At 45.8% G+C, this 19,284-nt stretch overlaps 1 protein-coding gene across 11 annotated transcripts in view; it reads left to right on the forward strand.

Moving 5' to 3' along the window:
• Positions 1-19,284, forward strand: part of atp2b2 (ATPase plasma membrane Ca2+ transporting 2) — a 203,272-nt gene that overhangs the window by 157,265 nt on the left and 26,723 nt on the right. For all 11 annotated transcript variants that reach the window (XR_005052685.1, XM_036984269.1, XM_036984274.1 and 8 more), the window contains 3 exons: positions 1-7; positions 351-585; positions 15,601-15,780. The exon at positions 1-7 is cut by the window's left edge and continues 100 nt beyond it. Coding sequence is in view for 10 of the 11 variants with exons in the window: in XM_036984269.1 (XP_036840164.1) it covers positions 1-7; positions 351-585; positions 15,601-15,780 (422 nt within the window). In the remaining variant the exon portion in view is untranslated. The remainder of the gene's footprint in view (positions 8-350; positions 586-15,600; positions 15,781-19,284) is intronic.

The following is a 19,284-nucleotide window of genomic DNA, read 5'->3' on the forward strand; positions in this document are numbered from 1 at the left end:
TCAAGAAGTGAGTGGTTTTACAGCTAGGTCTGAGTCCATGGAGTCTATGGATGGAGTCCATGATGGATCTTGGTTCCAACTTCAGTTTCCAGCACCCAATCCAGAAAGGAAAGACACCCATAGCTTCTACCTCCTAGTCACCTCTAGAGATCTTAGATAAGATTCTCTCAGATCGTTCTCAGAGGGCCTACAGGAACTACAGCTTGATTTTGGGGGATTGATTGGTGATTTATGATGTTCATCACTGATCTCCTCAAGGCTTTAGCCCTGCTCGCAAAGTGGTACTACCTAGGCCTTGATCTCTAACCTCTGACCCCTGACCTCTATCCTCTGCCCCCCCCCCCCCCCAGGTGCACTAAGATCCTGAACCAGGAAGGCGAGCCGCGGGTGTTCCGTCCCCGGGACAAGGACGAGATGGTGAAGAAGGTGATCGAGCCGATGGCGTGTGACGGGCTGCGGACCATCTGCGTGGCGTACCGTGACTTCCCTGGCGACCCAGAACCCCTCTGGGACAACGAGAACGATATCCTCAATGAGCTGACGGCTGTCTGCGTGGTCGGCATAGAGGACCCTGTCAGGCCAGAGGTAGGTTGGGTGGACTGTGTGTGTGTGTGTGTGTGTGTGTGTGTGTGTAGTGTGTGTGTGTGTGTGTGTGTGTAGTGTGTGTGTGTGTGTGTGTGTGTAGTGTGTGTGTGTGTAGTGTGTGTGTATGTAGTGTGTGTGTGTGTGTGTGTGTGTGTGTGTGTGTGTGTGTGTGTGTGTGTGTGTGTGTGTGTGTGTAGTGTGTGTGTGTGTGTGTGTGTGTAGTGTGTGTGTGTGTAGTGTGTGTGTATGTAGTGTGTGTGTGTGTGTGTGTGTGTGTGTGTGTGTGTGTGTGTGTGTGTGTGTGTGTGTGTGTAGTGTGTGTGTGTGTAGTGTGTGTGTATGTAGTGTGTGTGTGTGTGTGTGTGTGTGTGTGTGTGTGTGTGTGTGTGTGTGTGTGTGTGTGTGTGTGTGTGTGTGTGTGTGTGTGTGTGTGTAGTGTGTGTGTATGTAGTGTGTGTGTGTGTGTGTGTGTGTGTGTGTGTGTAGTGTGTGTGTGTGTGTGTGTGTAGTGTGTGTGTGTGTAGTGTGTGTGTGTGTGTGTAGTGTGTGTGTGTGTGTAGTGTGTGTGTGTGTAGTGTGTGTGTATGTAGTGTGTGTGTGTGTGTGTGTGTGTGTGTGTGTGTGTGTGTGTGTGTGTGTGTGTGTGTGTGTGTGTGTGTGTGTGTGTAGTGTGTGTGTGTATGTAGTGTGTGTGTCGGTGAGCTGACCTCTGTCTGTGACGTCGACATAGAGGACCCCGTCAGACCTGATGTGAAGGCTTCTCATATGTAGGAACTCATAGGTATGGGATAGGATAAGTATGTGCTATTTGTAACCAGTTTTCTTAGTAAGAAATTACTCCATTATACTAATCCACAATATATAGCAATCAATATGATCGGTGCAAATAAAATATAGGTAGTTAGGTAACTGAATGGTAGGTAGGTAACTGAATGGTAGTTAGGTAACTGAATGGTAGTTAGGTAACTGCATGGTAGTTAGGTAACTGAATGGTAGGTAGGTAACTGAATGGTAGTTAGGTAACTGAATGGTAGTTAGGTAACTGCATGGTAGTTAGGTAACTGAATGGTAGGTAGGTAACTGCATGGTAGTTAGGTAACTGAATGGTAGGTAGGTAACTGAATGGTAGGTAGGTAACTGAATGGTAGGTAGGTAACTGAATGGTAGGTAGGTAACTGAATGGTAGGTAGGTAACCGATGTAAAGTAGTTGAATGATTCAAAACAACATGAGAATAAGAAGAGATTCACTGCTGCTGGTAGAGAGAGTTCTCTCCTCTCTCGTTCTCTCCCTCTCGTTCTCTCTCTCTCTCGTTGTCTCGTTCTCTCTCTCTCTCTCTCTCTCTCGTTGTCTCGTTCTCTCTCCTCTCGTTCTCTCTCTCTCTCGTTGTCTCGTTCTCTCTCTCTCTCGTTGTCTCGTTCTCTCTCTCTCTCTCTCGTTGTCTCGTTCTCTCTCTCTCTCGTTCTTTCTCTCTCTCTCTCTCTCTCTCTCTCTCGTTGTCTCGTTCTCTCTCTCTCTCGTTCTTTCTCTCTCTCGCTCTCTCTCTCTCGTTGTCTCATTCACTCTCTCTCTCGTTGTCTCGTTCTCTCTCTCTCTCGTTCTTTCTTTCTCTCTCTCTCTCGTTCTTTCTCTCTCTCTCACTCTCTCTCCGGGGCCTTGCTGTATAATTGTCAGACTGTTGTAGGCCACTCCAGGAGAGCTACATCTTCCTGAGAATAAAAGATCAGAATAACAAACGGTCAAATAAAGAACCAAGCAACATCGAATAGGAAATCAGCTTCATTTTCAGAATGTACTACTAAAACGTGATGGCTTAATTAACTAGCTTTGGGAATATAACTGAAATACAATATTGTGTTCAGACACAATACTACTTTACTAATGCATATCCCATTGTTGATCATAGAACATGGAACAAGAATGAACGTCACAGAAGGTATTTCATAGATTCTATGTCTATCTATCTAGAATCATGCTCCGGGAGAATGAGTGACGGTCCTGGGTAGATTCTCTTTATATTTTACAGTGTCAGTACTTCAGAGTAGAGATGGGGAGGGGGGGGGGGGGGGGGGGGGGGGGGGGGGGGGGTTGATCTCTCCTCTCCTCTCCTCTAATTGTCCTTTATGCTCTATTTCATCATGCGTACCTAAATCACCCTCAAAGCAAATTAGGATTCATTCAACATCTGCACTGAAAGTCTATATTTGTCGAGGATAATTGTGTTGAATGGAGGGGGGGGGGGGGGGGGGGGTGAATAGGTAAAAATGCTCTATCTTATTTTGGTCATCCTGTTGTTGCACAGCAGGTTTGGTATTTCCACTTAAAAATGTACTTTGGTGCGAAAAGTGCAAAACAACCTTGCGAAGATGCTGGAGGAAACAGGTACAAGAGTATCTATATCCACAGTATAATGGGTCCTATATCGACATAACCTGAAAGTCCGCTCAGCAAGGAAGAAGCCACTGCTCCAAAACCGCCGTAGAAAAAACAGACTACGGTTTGCAACTGCACATGGGGACACATATTGTACTTTTTGGAGAAATGTCCTCTGGTCTGAGGAAACAAAAATAGAACTGTTTGGCCATAATGGCCATCGTTATGTTTGGAGGAAAAAGGGGGAGGCTTGCAAGCCGGAGAACACCATCCCAACTGTGAAGCACGGGGGTGACAGCATCATGTTGTGGGGGTGCTTTGCTGCAGGAGGGACTGGTGCACTTCACAAAATAGATGGCATCATGAGGTAGGAAAATTATGTGGATATATTGAAGCAACATCTCAAGACTTCAGTTAAAGCTTGGTCGCAAATGGGTCTTCCAAATGAACAATGACCCCAAGCATACTTCCAAAGTTGTGTCAAAATGGCTTAAGGACAACAAAGTCAAGGTATTGAAGTGGCCATCACAAAGCCCTGACCTCAATTCTATAGAAAATTTGTGGGTAGAACTGAAAAAGCATGTGCGAGCAAGGAGGCCTACAAACCTGACTCAGTTACACCAGCTCTGTGAGGAGGAATGGGCCAAAATTCACCCAACTTATTGTGGGAAGCTTGTGGAAGGCTACCCGAAAGGTTTGACCCAAGTTAAACAATTCAAATGCAATGCTACCAAATACTAATTGAGTGTATGTAAACTTCTAACCCACTGGGAATGTGATGAAAGAAATGAAAGCTGAATTAAATAATTATCTCTACTATTATTCTGACATTTCACATTCTTAAAATAAAGTGGTGATCCTAACTGACCTAAGACAGGGTCTCTATGACAGAGGGGTTCTGGTGATCTGACTGGTGTGAGTCTCTATGACAGAGGGGTTCTGGTGATCTGACTGGTGTGAGTCTCTATGACACAGGGGTTCTGGTGATCTGACTGGTGTGAGTCTCTATGACAGAGGGGTTCTGGTGATCTGTCATTTGTCATGTTCTGTCTGTGTTAATTTGTGTTTCTTTGTGTCGCCTCTTCGACCTCCTGGTCTGAATAAGAGTGAGTGTGAGTGACAGTGATTGTGACTTCCTCTTCATTGTCCCTGTACCTGGTTGTTCTTTCAGGTCTGAGATGTTTTCTGTTTCTCGGTTCTCTGATTCTCAGTGGTGAGAATGATGATGCTGATCCACTGATGCTGGATGCTGGATGGCTCCATGAACACTCTTTCTCTCCCTCCCAAAATCAAGGGAGTGGTGACGCTGGTTTTGTCATAGCTTGTCTTCTGCGTTTCAATCCACTCTGGATTTGTTTTTTCGGGGGGGGAGTAACGGGCTGAAGGGCTGTTTTACTTGAGGGTAGGTTGGAGAGTAGGAACAAGTCCCATGAGTAGCAGACCCGGGGACAGGTGTGTTTCTCAGGTTCAGGAGAGCTGTGTGAGGGTCAACACCTGTCTGTGTTGTCGACTTGAGCATGTTTTTTTCCACTGACTGAATGGTCCTCTCTCAGCCATTCCCTTTGACTGGGGAAAACCCTGTACTAGAATGAATCATGTTGAAAACGGCATCTCTTTTGCAAACTGAGCCATCTCAGTACTTGCAAAGGGTACAAACACAGCTTTAAACTTTGCTACGACTGTACCCGATGTCTTGCCTCAGTGTAGCAGTGCGATGTTGTTGACCTAGATGATGCGCCAAGTTGCGCACAAGGACCAATTCAAATAGGCCAGGTCAAGAGGGGATGTTAATAATTTGATAATAATAATTCAGTGTATTTTATATTTAATTACAGCTGCATAGCTCATGTTTTTCTTTGGTGTACAAACACTTTTTCATATCAATATTGTACATAAATGTGATTGTATATTTTGGTTTGGCCCATCGCGGGTTATCTGTATTTCCATACCCCCTTATTGTTCTCCTTTGCCTGACCTTCGGCTATCAAGGTACAGTGGGGCAAAAAATAATAATAATTACAAATCCTACAATGTGATTTTCTGGATTTTTTTTCTTCTCATTTTGTCTGTCATAGTTGAAGTGTACCTATGATGAAAATTACAGGCCTCTCTCATCTTTTTAAGTGGGAGAACTTGCACAGTTGGTGGCTGACTAAACACTTTTTTGCCCCACTGTATGTTGTCCTTGGCTCCGAAATTGTTCAATATAAAACCGTGGTAATGTTACACAATGTGCTGTTATGCTACCATAAGTTTGTTACAATGTGGACGAGATAAAGATTTATGTTAACAAGTTTCACCGAGCTCGTTAACTAGGGTATCTATTGTAACTTGTGAGTACTTGGGACAGTGTTTTAAGTGAGTGTCCGTGTGCTTGTGCAGGGGCCTGAGAGCTAGGACCGCGCCAAGGGTTAACATAATGTGTGTTGTCTCTTCATGTGCAGGTATGTCTTTTAGTTTGGCCGAATTATGTTCTGTATCATTTTCCTTGTATTGTATAGTGGGGCTGTTGTGCATTGAATGTTCGCAGCACCTGTTACTTCCTTTTGGCGTTCTCTTTTGCCTGACCTTCGGCATAGCAAGGTGCCTGAGAGCTAGGACTGAGAGCTAGGACTGAGAGCTAGGACTGAGAGCTAGGACTGAGAGCTAGGACTGAGAGCTAGGACTGAGAGCTAGGACTGAGAGCTAGGACTGCGCCAAGGGTTAACATCATGTGTCTCTTCGTGTGCAGGGGGGAAAAAAAATAAAAAATAATTCAACTCACAGACCTTCAGTTGCGTCCTAATTAAAAAGTACACAACGCAGAATGAACCACGCTACATCAGCACGTCTGGACATTTGGAATATTAGTCCCCACTGTCAGAATGATTAAGCAGCCTTGGAAGTCAAAGATATCAACTGTGATTTCTTGCCACGGAGTGTCAGCCATTGTGTGTGGTAGGAAGTGGTTCCTTTTGGTTGCTGCTTGGTTTGTCTTGACAGGAAGTGCACGATTCGACCGTCATTCGGACATCATCAGTGAGGCCTGGTCATTACATGAGAGCTCTGGCATGAGAGTTGAATGCCCTGATGTGTAATGTGGAGCCCCTTTATAAGTACCTCAGCTCTAAAAGTCTTCGGGAATGATAATACGTTTGTTTTACCGGGAGTGGATTATCTTCGATGTAAAGAGTCTCTCTGATGTGCCAGTAGGGTTGCATTTTCAGTGGTGCACTTTTCTTCTTGTCTGGCCAGCAGGTTCCTCAGCAGCTGTATCTGACTGCTCTCAGCTGTTGCATAACAGCGCCCTCCAGTGGCTGACGTGTGGACACTGCGTAAATGACATTTTTTTTCGTCACTGAGGTCACACTATTCATGTGTGACAGTCTAGGGTACAGCCCTGGATAGCGTGTCTGCTACTAACATGCTACTTTACCTGGCGATGTGACTGTCATATTTGTGTATTTGAAGCAGCATCCTTTGAAGACGGGCAGGCGACTTTCCAATAGGCTTGGCGATTATAGCCTCAAGTGGTTTGTGGTCAGATTGAACTTTGACCTGGACACCATAGACATACTGAACACGATTGCCAGGACTTATTTTTTCTATCTGGGCATAATTTTGTTCTGCCCCAGACAGAGCTCTGGATGCAAAGGCTGTTTACCCCATAATGACATCACAATACCCCATAATGACATCACAATACCCCATAATGACATCAGAACAGCTCCGGGGTCCATCTTTGGATGCATCAGCTTGTATTTCACTCTCTTCCTGTGGATTAAAAGAATTTCAGCAACGGAGTAGTGGAGATGTCTTTTTTTTTCAGTCTCTCCAGTGCTGCTTGTTGTTCTGGGTGCCACTGCCATGTCCTTCCTGAGGAGCACTCTGATTGGTGCAGTGGACTTGGCTTCATCTTGGATATACTGGGTTAGGAAACGTGTGTCATACCCAGTAACTTCTGTAGACCTTTTCTGTCCTGAAATCTGTTCTGATTTCTGTCACCTTGGAATTGTCTGTTTTGTTTGAACCCTGTCTGTGCTGACGATGTGCCTCGTACTTCACCATCAGGGCCTTTTTTAAATTTGAGGAGGACAAAAAAAAAATCATGACCGTGGCCTTATTTCTATTCCAGCATATTGGATGACTGTCATTCATATTCCATTCACCCAGTTCAATGTAACATCGATAGGTTTAGGCTACTGTCATTCACATTCCATTCACCCAGTTCAATGTAACATCGATAGGTTTAGGCTACCACATGTTCCCTGTACCCATCATGAGGTTGCTACAACCTAGTCTATGAATGAAAGTTTACAATGTAGGTGCACAGACAATGACATTCAATATTTTATTTATATTTATTTAACCTTTTATTTAACTAAGCAAGTCAGTTAAAGAACAAATTCTTATTTACAATACACTCTTGCCTGCATCTAGCTGATCTAGGGTGTAATCATTAGTCCAACAGTTGCAAACAAGAGTTTATATTGGACAAATTCAGGTATGTTTATCCCTGTTTTGTTCTGTTTGTTTCCGTTTAAGAAACGTTTTTCAACAGAATCGGTCGGAATGAATACACCCCTGATCACACGTAAACACACAACAGCCACGTTGCATTCCTTCTCTTCCCTTCGTTTGGGGACGTCAATGCATAACCGAATCAGCTGTATGTGACCAGGCAAAATAGTCAACTGTAGCTAATAGAATTAACGTTAACACGTTAGTAAACCCGCTACAATCATGCAGTAACGTTAGTCAGTAAGCAGTTACACTGGTGGGCCCCAGTGGCAATAAATTAGTAATACCAAAAGCTTACCTTGACTTGGAAGAGTTCCAGTGTTGTGCTGGAAAGTCATTGCCAGCTAGCTAACATAGCATCCCTCTGTCATAGCCAGCTAGCTAACATAGCATCCTTCTGTCATAGCCAGCTAGCTAACACAGCATCCCTCTGTTATAGCCAGCTAGCTAACATAGCATCCCTCTGTTATGGCCAGCTAGCTAACATAGCATCCTTCTGTTATAGCCAGCTAGCTAACATAGCATCCCTCTGTTATAGCCAGCTAGCTAACATAGCATCCCTCTATTATAGCCAGCTAGCTAACATAGCATCCTTCTGTCATAGCCAGCTAGCTAACATAGCATCCTTCTGTCATAGCCAGCTAGCTAACATAGCATCCCTCTGTTATAGCCAGCTAGCTAACATAGCATCCCTCTATTATAGCCAGCTAGCTAACATAGCATCCCTCTGTCATAGCCAGCTAGCTAACATAGCATCCCTCTGTTATAGCCAGCTAGCTAACATAGCATCCCTCTGTTATAGCCAGCTAGCTAACATAGCATCCCTCTGCTATAGCCAGCTAGCTAACATAGCATCCCACTATTATAGCCAGCTAGCTAACATAGCATCCCTCTGTTATAGCCAGCTAGCTAACATAGCATCCCTCTGTCATAGCCAGCTAGCTAACATAGCATCCTTCTGTCATAGCCAGCTAGCTAACATAGCATCCCTCTGTTTTTGCAGGGTGTTTCAGTAGACTAAACTAGCTGGCTGCATTTGCTAGCTAAGTAAAATAAACTGAAAGTGAAAAATAAATTATGAAATCTCGCTCTCTCTATTTCTCTCTTGCTTTCTCCTTCATTTAGTAAGAAATTAATTTGTTAAAAACTGTTACAACTATTTGTCTTTCTCTCTCTTTGAGTCAACTACTCACCACATGTTATACACTGCAGTGCTAGCTAGCTGTAGCCTGTTATTTCAGTACTAGATTCATTCTCTGATACTTTGATTGGGTGGACAACATGTCAGTTCATGCAGCAAGAACTCAAATCAAATCAAATCAAATCAAATTTTATTCGTCACATACACATGGTTAGCAGATGTTAATGCGAGTGTAGCGAAATGCTTGTGCTTCTAGTTCCGACAATGCAGTAATAACCAACGAGTAATCTAACTAACAATTCCAAAACTACTGTCTTGTACACAGTGTAAGGGGATAAAGAATATGTACATAAGGATATATGAATGAGTGATGGTACAGAGCAGCATAGGCAAGATACAGTAGATGGTATCGAGTACAGTATGTACAAATGAGATGAGTATGTAAACAAAGTGGCATAGTTTAAAGTGGCTAGTGATACATGTATTACATAAGGATACAGTCGATGATATAGAGTACAGTATATACGAATGCATATGAGATGAATAATGTAGGGTAAGTAACATTATATAAGGTAGCATTGTTTAAAGTGGCTAGTGATATATTTACATCATTTCCCATCAGTTCCCATTATTAAAGTGGCTGGAGTTGAGTCAGTGTCAGTGTGTTGGCAGCAGCCACTCAATGTTAGTGGTGGCTGTTTAACAGTCTGATGGCCTTGAGATAGAAGCTGTTTTTCAGTCTCTCGGTCCCAGCTTTGATGCACCTGTACTGACCTCGCCTTCTGGATGATAGCGGGGTGAACAGGCAGTGGCTCGGGTGGTTGATGTCCTTGATGATCTTGATGGCCTTCCTGTGACATCGGGTGGTGTAGGTGTCCTGGAGGGCAGGTAGTTTGACCCCGGTGATGCGTTGTGCAGACCTCACCACCCTCTGGAGAGCCTTACGGTTGAGGGCGGAGCAGTTGCCGTACCAGGCGGTGATACAGCCCGCCAGGATGCTCTCGATTGTGCATCTGTAGAAGTTTGTGAGTGCTTTTGGTGACAAGCCAAATTTCTTCAGCCTCCTGAGGTTGAAGAGGCGCTGCTGCGCCTTCTTCACAATGCTGTCTGTGTGAGTGGACCAATTCAGTTTGTCTGTGATGTGTATGCCGAGGAACTTAAAACTTGCTACCCTCTCCACTACTGTTCCATCGATGTGGATAGGGGGGTGTTCCCTCTGCTGTTTCCTGAAGTCCACAATCATCTCCTTAGTTTTGTTGACGTTGAGTGTGAGGTTATTTTCCTGACACCACACTCCGAGGGCCCTCACCTCCTCCCTGTAGGCCGTCTCGTCGTTGTTGGTAATCAAGCCTACCACTGTTGTGTCGTCCGCAAACTTGATGATTGAGTTGGAGGCGTGCGTGGCCACGCAGTCGTGGGTGAACAGGGAGTACAGGAGAGGGCTCAGAACGCACCCTTGTGGGGCCCCAGTGTTGAGGATCAGCGGGGAGGAGATGTTGTTGCCTACCCTCACCACCTGGGGGCGGCCCGTCAGGAAGTCCAGTACCCAGTTGCACAGGGCGGGGTCGAGACCCAGGGTCTCGAGCTTGATGACGAGCTTGGAGGGTACTATGGTGTTGAATGCCGAGCTGTAGTCAATGAACAGCATTCTCACATAGGTATTCCTCTTGTCCAGATGGGTTAGGGCAGTGTGCAGTGTGGTTGAGATTGCATCGTCTGTGGACCTATTTGGGCGGTAAGCAAATTGGAGTGGGTCTAGGGTGTCAGGTAGGGTGGAGGTGATATGGTCCTTGACTAGTCTCTCAAAGCACTTCATGATGACGGAAGTGAGTGCTACGGGGCGGTAGTCGTTTAGCTCAGTTACCTTAGCTTTCTTGGGAACAGGAACAATGGTGGCCCTCTTGAAGCATGTGGGAACAGCAGACTGGTATAGGGATTGATTGAATATGTCCGTAAACACACCGGCCAGCTGGTCTGCGCATGCTCTGAGGGCGCGGCTGGGGATGCCGTCTGGGCCTGCAGCCTTGCGAGGGTTAACACGTTTAAATGTCTTACTCACCTCGGCTGCAGTGAAGGAGAGACCGCATGTTTTCGTTGCCGGCCGTGTCAGTGGCACTGTATTGTCCTCAAAGCGGGCAAAAAAGTTGTTTAGTCTGCCTGGGAGCAGGACATCCTGGTCCGTGACTGGGCTGGATTTCTTCCTGTAGTCCGTGATTGACTGTAGACCCTGCCACATGCCTCTTGTGTCTGAGCCGTTGAATTGAGATTCTACTTTGTCTCTGTACTGACGCTTAGCTTGTTTGATAGCCTTGCGGAGGGAATAGCTGCACTGTTTGTATTCGATCATGTTACCAGACACCTTCCCCTGATTAAAAGCAGTGGTTCGCGCTTTCAGAACTCTGATAGGTTGGAAGTTGTCATAACTGTAAGTTGTCATAATTACTGTGTAAGTCTATGGAAGGGGATGAGAACCATGAGCCTCCTAGGTTTTGTGTTGTAGTCAATGTGCCCAGAGGAGGATGGAAGCTAGCTGTCCTCCGGCTACACCATGGTGCTACCCTACAGAGTGCTGCTGAGGCTACTGTAGACCATTGCAAAATAGTGTTTTATTCAGTTATTTGGTGACAGGAATATATTTAGTGTATTTTTATCTAAGGATAACTTTTTTAATAATGTTTTACAATTAAAAATGTTATAAAATTCCCTGAAGAGGATGCTCCTCCCCTTCCTCCCCTGAGGAGCCTCCACTGGTTCAAGTAAATTATGACTTGATTTATTTCAACAGCATAAAGATTACAAATTACATTTCGGGATTTGCCTTCATCAGGGGTTTTTGCATTGTGTCTTTGTTAATAGTTTCAGGACTGTAGGTTTCGCTTCATATCTCCGGTACTATACACCTTTTTATGTTTGGGTTCATGTTCATAACTGGAAACACGAGTGAAACATGTCCCATATATCTGTGATCATATTATTTACACAGATATCCTATTAAGTTTCAATATGGAATTCTCATGTTTGTTTTTTTTACACAGTAGTTCTGTACATTTTGGTTCATGTTCTAGAAATGGTATTTCTATTATGGACAGGGACGTGACCTACTCTGTTGTATAAACGCATCTCTGTGTGTTTTGTCTTCCGGTACATGATGACTGGCATGGAAGCACTATCTGACATTAATTATTCACCTGGAATATCAAGGGAATCGACAATCCAACAAGATCATACAAACAATAACAGCAGGAATATACCACTAAAATACATCCATGTTGATGAACCGTTTTACTATGTTATAGTAACAGGAAGAACATACAAAAAAACATGATACCAACACATTATGTCAACAGAGGATCTGCTCTTAGACTGAGAAAAATGCAACTACTTCACACAAACAACGCGGCAAATAATTTTTTTTTCGTTGATTACAAGTCAAAACACAGATACGTGTTGATCGACTGTTTTTTTTAAATATGGGTCCGCACCCCCCCCCCCCCCCCCCAAAAAAAACACACCCTATTCCCGACAGAGTGCGCACTACCCTTATGGATCCTGGTCAAAAGTTGTGCACTACGTAGGGGGAATTAGGTGCCATTTGGGACATAGCCCATCTCTGTATATCAGACTGAATAATGAGATTACCTGTGTGTGTGTGTGTGTGTGTGTGTGTTTGTGTGTGTGTGTGTGTGTGTGTGTGTGTGTGTGTGTGTGTGTGTGTGTGAAAGAGAGAGAGAGAGAGAGAGAGAGAGAGAGAGAGAGAGAGAGAGAGAGAGAGAGAGAGAGAGAGAGAGAGAGAGAGAGAGAGAGGTGGTTACTGTAGGAGGAATAATCATGTTGTACAGGCAAAGCCAACACATCGCTCTACTAAACCATGTGTATTTACCTCCTCCTCCTCCTCACACAACGCTAGCTGCCTATGATGCTCTAAATGAAAGAGGGCTGTGTCCCCAATGGCACCCTATTCCAATGGCACCCTATTCCAATTGCACCCTATTACAATGGCACCCTATTCCAATGGCACCCTATTCCCTACATTAGAGTGCCTCTGTAATAAAATAAAGCATCACAGGCTGTTTTAGTTTTTTTCTTGATGTGTGGTGAGTTAGCAAAGTGATGAAAACACATTCAGATACAGAGCCCTCGGAAAGTATTCAGACCCTTTGACTTCTTCCACATTTTGTTACGTTACAGCCTCTTTTTTTTAAATCCCTCATCAATCTACACACAGTACCCCATAACGACAAAGAAAAAACAGGTTTTTAGACATTTTTGCATTTTTGCAAAATTAAAAAAACAGTATCACATTTACATAAGTATTCAGACTCCTTACTCAGTACTTTGTTGAAGCACCTTGGACAGAGATTACAGCCTCAAGTCTTCTTGGGTATGACGCTACAAGCTTGGCGCACCTGTATTTGGGGAGTTTCTCTCATTCTTCTCTGCGGATCCTCTCAAGCTCTGTCAGGTTGGATGGGGAGCGTCACTGCACAGTCACTGTACAGGGTTCAAGTCCGGGCTCTGGCTGGGTCACTCAAGGACATTGAGGCTTGTCCCGAAGCCACACCTGTTGTCCTGTTGGAAGTTGAACCTTCACCCCAGTCTGAGATCCTGAGTGCTCTGGAGCAGGGTTTCATCAAGGATCTCTATGTATTTTGCTTCGTTCATCTTTCCCACGATCTTGACTAGTCTCCCAGTCCCTGCCACTGAAAAACATCCTCACAGCTTGATGCTGCCACCACCATGCTTCACCGTATTGATGGTGCCAGGTTTCCTCCAGACGTGACATTTAGGCCAAAGAGTTCAATCTTGGTTTCTTTAGACCAAAGAATCTTGTTTTTCGTGGTCTGAGAGTCCTTTAAGTGCCTTTTGGCAAACTCCAAGCGAGTTGTCGTGCCTTTTACTGAGGAGTGGCTTCCGTCTGCCCGCCCTAGCATAAATGCCTAATTGGTGGAGTGCTGCAGAGATGGTTGTCCTTCTGGAAGGTTCTCCGATCACCACAGAGGAATTCTGGAGCTCTGTCAGAGTAACCATTGGGTTCTTGGTCCCAAACGTTTCCATTTAAAAACAATGGAGGCCACTGTGTTCTTGGAGACTTTCAATGCTGCAGAAATTAGCGGTAGCTGCAGTGCTAGTTGGCTAGCTGTGTGTGGATCTGTGACACTGGAGCTGGCTTATGTGTCAGTGGTTCTCCTTTGATGATGCTAGTGTTCTCCTGCTGATGGTGTTCTCCTGCTGATGGTGCTAGCATGGCAGGGTATGGGGGTATAGAGAGCAAGGCTCACCCACACTGACCTAAACCTCACTCGCTCAGATTCAGATTCAAATCAAATTTATTTGTCACAGACACATGGTTAGCAGATGTTAATGCGAGTGTAGCGAAAAAATTGTGCTTCTAGTTCCGACAATGCAGTAATAACCAACGAGTAATCTAACCTAACAATTCCAAAACTACTACCTTATACACACAAGTGTAAAGGGATAAAGAATATGTACATAAAGATATGAATGAGTGATGGTACAGAACGGCATAGGCAAGATGCAGTAGATGGTATCGAGTACAGTATATACATATGAGATGAGTAATGTAGGGTATGTAAACAAAGTGGCATAGTTTAACGTGGCTAGTGATACATGTATTACATAAGGATACAGTAGATGATATAGAGTACAGTATATACATATACATATGAGATGAATAATGTAGGGTATGTAAATATTAAACATTATGTAGGGTATGTAAACATTGTGTGTGTGTGTGTGTGTGTGTGTGTGTGTGTGTGTGTGTGTGTGTGTGTGTGTGTGTGTGTGTGTGTGTGTGTGTGTGTGCGTGTTCCCTGTATGCCCTCACTGTACTACAATATTAGTCAAGGTCATTCTAAATGACATATAGTCTGTGTGAAATACATAGAGACTCACTGTTCTACAGTACCAAGGGTATTGTCTGTGATAATGTATATAGGGACTCACTGTTCTACAGTACCAAGGGTATTGTCTGCGATAATGTATATAGGGACTCACTGTTCTACAGTACCAAGGGTATTGTCTGTGATAATGTATATAGGGACTCTGTTCTACAGTACCAAGGGTATTGTCTGCGATAATGTATATAGGGACTCACTGTTCTACAGTACCAAGGGTATTGTCTGTGATAATGTAAATATAGACTCACTGTTCTACAGTACCAAGGGTATTGTCTGTGATAATGTATATAGGGACTCTGTTCTACAGTACCAAGGGTATTGTCTGTGATACTGTATATAGGGACTCACTGTTCTACAATACCAAGGGTATTGTCTGTGATAATGTATATAGGGACTCACTGTTCTACAGTATGAAGGGTATTGTCTGTGATAATGTATATAGGGACTCACTGTTCTACAGTACCAAGGGTATTGTCTGTGATAATGTATATAGGGACTCTGTTCTACAGTACCAAGGGTATTGTCTGTGATACTGTATATAGGGACTCACTGTTCTACAGTACCAAGGGTGATAATATATATATGGACTCTGTTTTACAGTACCAAGGGTATTGTCTGTGATAATGTATATAGAGACTCTGTTCTACAGTATGAAGGATATTGTCTGTGATAATGTATATGGGGACTCTGTTCTACAGTGTGATAATGTATATAGGGACTCTGTTCTACAGTGTGATAATGTATATAGAGACTCTGTTCTACAGTGTGATAATGTATATAGGGACTCTGTTCTACAGTGTGATAATGTATATAGGGACTCTGTTCTACAGTGTGATAATGTATATAGGGACTCTATTCTACAGTGTGATAATGTATCTAGGGACTCTGTTCTACAGTGTGATAATGTATATAGGGACTCTGTTCTACAGTGTGATAATGTGCTTACCTGTGTGTGTGTTTGTGTTTACCTGTGTGTGTGTGTGTGTGTGTGTGTGTGTGTGTGTGTGTGTGTGTGTGTGTGTGTGTGTGTGTGTGTGTGTGTGTGTGTTTGTGCTTACCTTTGTGTGTGTGTGTGCCCCGCCAGGTGCCTTCTGCTATTGTGCGGTGCCAGCGTGCGGGCATCACGGTGCGCATGGTGACAGGTGACAACATCAACACAGCCAGGGCCATCGCCATCAAGTGTGGCATCATCCACCCTGGAGAAGACTTCCTGTGTATCGACGGCAAGGAGTTCAACAGGAGGATCCGCAACGAGAAGGGAGAGGTAAGCTAGTACAGGAGTTATCTCCCAGACAGCTATCTAGGAGGAAGAGGGTTGGGTTGGTCAGTGGTAATGGTAGACAGTAGACTAGTACAGGGGTTATCTCCCAGACAGATATCTAGGAGGAAGAGGGTTGGGTTGGCCAGTGGTAATGGTAGTTCAGGGTAGACAGTAGACTTGTACAGGGGTTCACTCCCAGACAGCTATCTAGGGGGAAGAGGGTTGGGTTGGCCAGTGGTAATGGTAGACAGTAGACTAGTACAGGGGTTATCTCCCAGACAGATATCTAGGAGGAAGAGGGTTGGGTTGGCCAGTGGTAATGGTAGACAGTAGACTGGTACAGGGGTTTCTCCCAGACAGAAATCTGGGAGGAAGAGGGTTGGGTTGGTCAGTGGTAATCTTCCAGACAGATATCTAGGAGGAAGAGGGTTGGGTTGGTCAGTGGTAATGGTAGTTCAGGGTAGACAGTAGACTAGTACAGGGGTTATCTCCCAGACAGATATCTAGGAGGAAGAGGGTTGGGTTGGTCAGTGGTAATCTCCCAGACAGCTATCTAGGAGGAAGAGGGTTGGATTGGCCAGTGGTAATGGTAGACAGTAGACTAGTACAGGGGTTATCTCCCAGACAGATATCTAGGGGGAAGAGGGTTGGGTTTGTCAGGGGTAATGGTAGACAGTAGACTTGTACAGGGGTTATCTCCCAGACAGATATCTAGGAGGAAGAGGGTTGGGTTGGTCAGTGGTAATGGTAGTTCAGGGTAGACAGTAGACTAGTACAGGGGTTTTCTAACCTCTTCTCGGGGACCCCCAGCTGTGGTATATTCCACAACTAGAACACCTTATTTAACGAAACATCTGTTGGTCCCTGAGGAGAGGTTTAAACCCCCTGCTGTAGGGAGTCCCTGAGGAGAGGTTTAAACCCCCTGCTGTAGGGAGTCCCTGAGGAGAGGTTTAAACCCCCTGCTGTAGGGAGTCCCTGAGGAGAGGTTTAAACCACCTGCTGTAGGGAGTCCCTGAGGAGAGGTTTAAACCCCCTGCTGTAGGGAGTCCCTGAGGAGAGGTTTAAACCCCCTGCTGTAAGGAGTCCCTGAGGAGAGGTTTAAACCCCCTGCTGTAGGGAGTCCCTGAGGAGAGGTTTAAACCACCTGCTGTAGGGAGTCCCTGAGGAGAGGTTTAAACCCCTGCTGTAGGGAGTCCCTGAGGAGAGGTTTAAACCCCCTGCTGTAAGGAGTCCCTGAGGAGAGGTTTAAAACCCCTGCTGTAAGGGGTCCCTGCTGTAAGGAGTCCCTGCTGTAAGGAGTCCCTGAGGAGAGGTTTAAACCCCCTGCTGTAAGGAGTCCCTGAGGAGAGGTTTAAACCCCCTGCTGTAGGGAGTCCCTGAGGAGAGGTTTAAACCACCTGCTGTAGGGAGTCCCTGAGGAGAGGTTTAAACCCCTGCTGTAGGGAGTCCCTGAGGAGAGGTTTAAACCCCCTGCTGTAAGGAGTCCCTGAGGAGAGGTTTAAAACCCCTGCTGTAAGGAGTCCCTGCTGTAGGGAGTCCCTGAGGAGAGGTTTAAACCACCTACTGTAAGGAGTCCCTGCTGTAAGGAGTCCCTGAGGAGAGGTTTAAACCCCCTGCTGTAAGGAGTCCCTGAGGAGAGGTTTAAACCCTCTGTTGTAAGGAGTCCCTGAGGAGAGGTTTAAACCCTCTGTTGTAAGGAGTCCCTGCTGTAAGGAGTCCCTGAGGAGAGGTTTAAACCCCCTGCTGTAAGGAGTCCCTGAGGAGAGGTTTAAACCCCCTGCTGTAAGGAGTCCCTGAGGAGAGGTTTAAACTCCCTGCTGTAGGGAGTCTCTGAGGAGAGGTTTAAACCCTCTGCTGTAAGGAGTCCCTGAGGAGAGGTTTAAACCCCCTGCTGTAGGGAGTCCCTGAGGAGAGGTTTAAACCCTCTGCTGTAAGGAGTCCCTGAGGAGAGGTTTAAACCCCCTGCTGTAGGGAGTCCCTGAGGAGAGGTTTAAACCCTCTGCTGTAAGGAGTCCCTGAGGAGAGGTTTAAACCCCCTGCTGTAGGGAGTCCCTGAGGAGAGGTTTAAACCCTCTGATGTAAGGAGTCCCTGAGGAGAGGTTTAAACCCCCTGCTGTAAGGAGTCCCTGAGAAGAGGTTTAAACCCCCTGCTGTAAGGAGTCCCTGCTGTAAGGAGTCCCTGAGGAGAGGTTTAAACCCCCTGCTGTAAGGAGTCCCTGAGGAGAGGTTTAAACCCCCTGCTGTAAGGAGTCCCTGAGGAGAGGTTTAAACCCCCTGCTGTAGGGAGTCCCTGAGGAGAGGTTTAAACCACCTGCTGTAGGGAGTCCCTGAGGAGAGGTTTAAACCCCTGCTGTAGGGAGTCCCTGAGGAGAGGTTTAAACCCCCTGCTGTAAGGAGTCCCTGAGGAGAGGTTTAAAACCCCTGCTGTAAGGAGTCCCTGCTGTAGGGAGTCCCTGAGGAGAGGTTTAAACCACCTACTGTAAGGAGTCCCTGCTGTAAGGAGTCCCTGAGGAGAGGTTTAAACCCCCTGCTGTAAGGAGTCCCTGAGGAGAGGTTTAAACCCCCTGCTGTAAGGAGTCCCTGAGGAGAGGTTTAAACTCCCTGCTGTAGGGAGTCCCTGAGGAGAGGTTTAAACCCTCTGCTGTAAGGAGTCCCTGAGGAGAGGTTTAAACCCCCTGCTGTAGGGAGTCCCTGAGGAGAGGTTTAAACCCTCTGCTGTAAGGAGTCCCTGAGGAGAGGTTTAAACCCCCTGCTGTAGGGAGTCCCTGAGGAGAGGTTTAAACCCTATGCTGTAAGGAGTCCCTGAGGAGAGGTTTAAACCCCCTGCTGTAAGGAGTCCCTGAGAAGAGGTTTAAACCCCCTGCTGTAAGGAGTCCCTGCTGTAGGGAGTCCCTGAGGAGAGGTTTAAACCCCCTGCTGTAAGGAGTCCCTGCTGTAAGGAGTCCCTGAGGAGAGGTTTAAACTCCCTGCTGTAGGGAGTCCCTGAGGAGAGGTTTAAACCCTCTGCTGTGAGGAGTCCCCGAGGAGAGGTTTAAACCCCCTGCTGTAAGGAGTCCCTGAGGAGAGGTTTAAACCTCCTGCTGTAAGGAGTCCCTGAGGAGAGGTTTAAACCTCCTGCTGTAAGGAGTCCCTGAGGAGAGGTTTAAACCTCCTGCTGTAAGGAGTCCCTGAGGAGAGGTTTAAACCCCCTGCTGTAAGGAGACCCTGAGGAGAGGTTTAAACCCCCTGCTGTAGGGAGTCCCTGAGGAGAGGTTTAAACCCCCTGCTGTAAGGAGTCCCTGAGGAGAGGTTTAAACCCCCTGCTGTAGGGAGTCCCTGAGGAGAGGTTTAAACCCCCTGCTGTAGGGAGTCCCTGAGGAGAGGTTTAAACCCCCTGCTGTAAGGAGTCCCTGCTGTAGGGAGTCCCTGAGGAGAGGTTTAAACCCCCTGCTGTAAGGAGTCCCTGCTGTAGGGAGTCCCTGAGGAGAGGTTTAAACCCCCTGCTGTAAGGAGTCCCTGAGGAGAGGT

This window comes from Oncorhynchus mykiss, chromosome 7 (assembly GCF_013265735.2).
Source record: "Oncorhynchus mykiss isolate Arlee chromosome 7, USDA_OmykA_1.1, whole genome shotgun sequence".
NCBI lineage: Eukaryota > Metazoa > Chordata > Actinopteri > Salmoniformes > Salmonidae > Oncorhynchus > Oncorhynchus mykiss.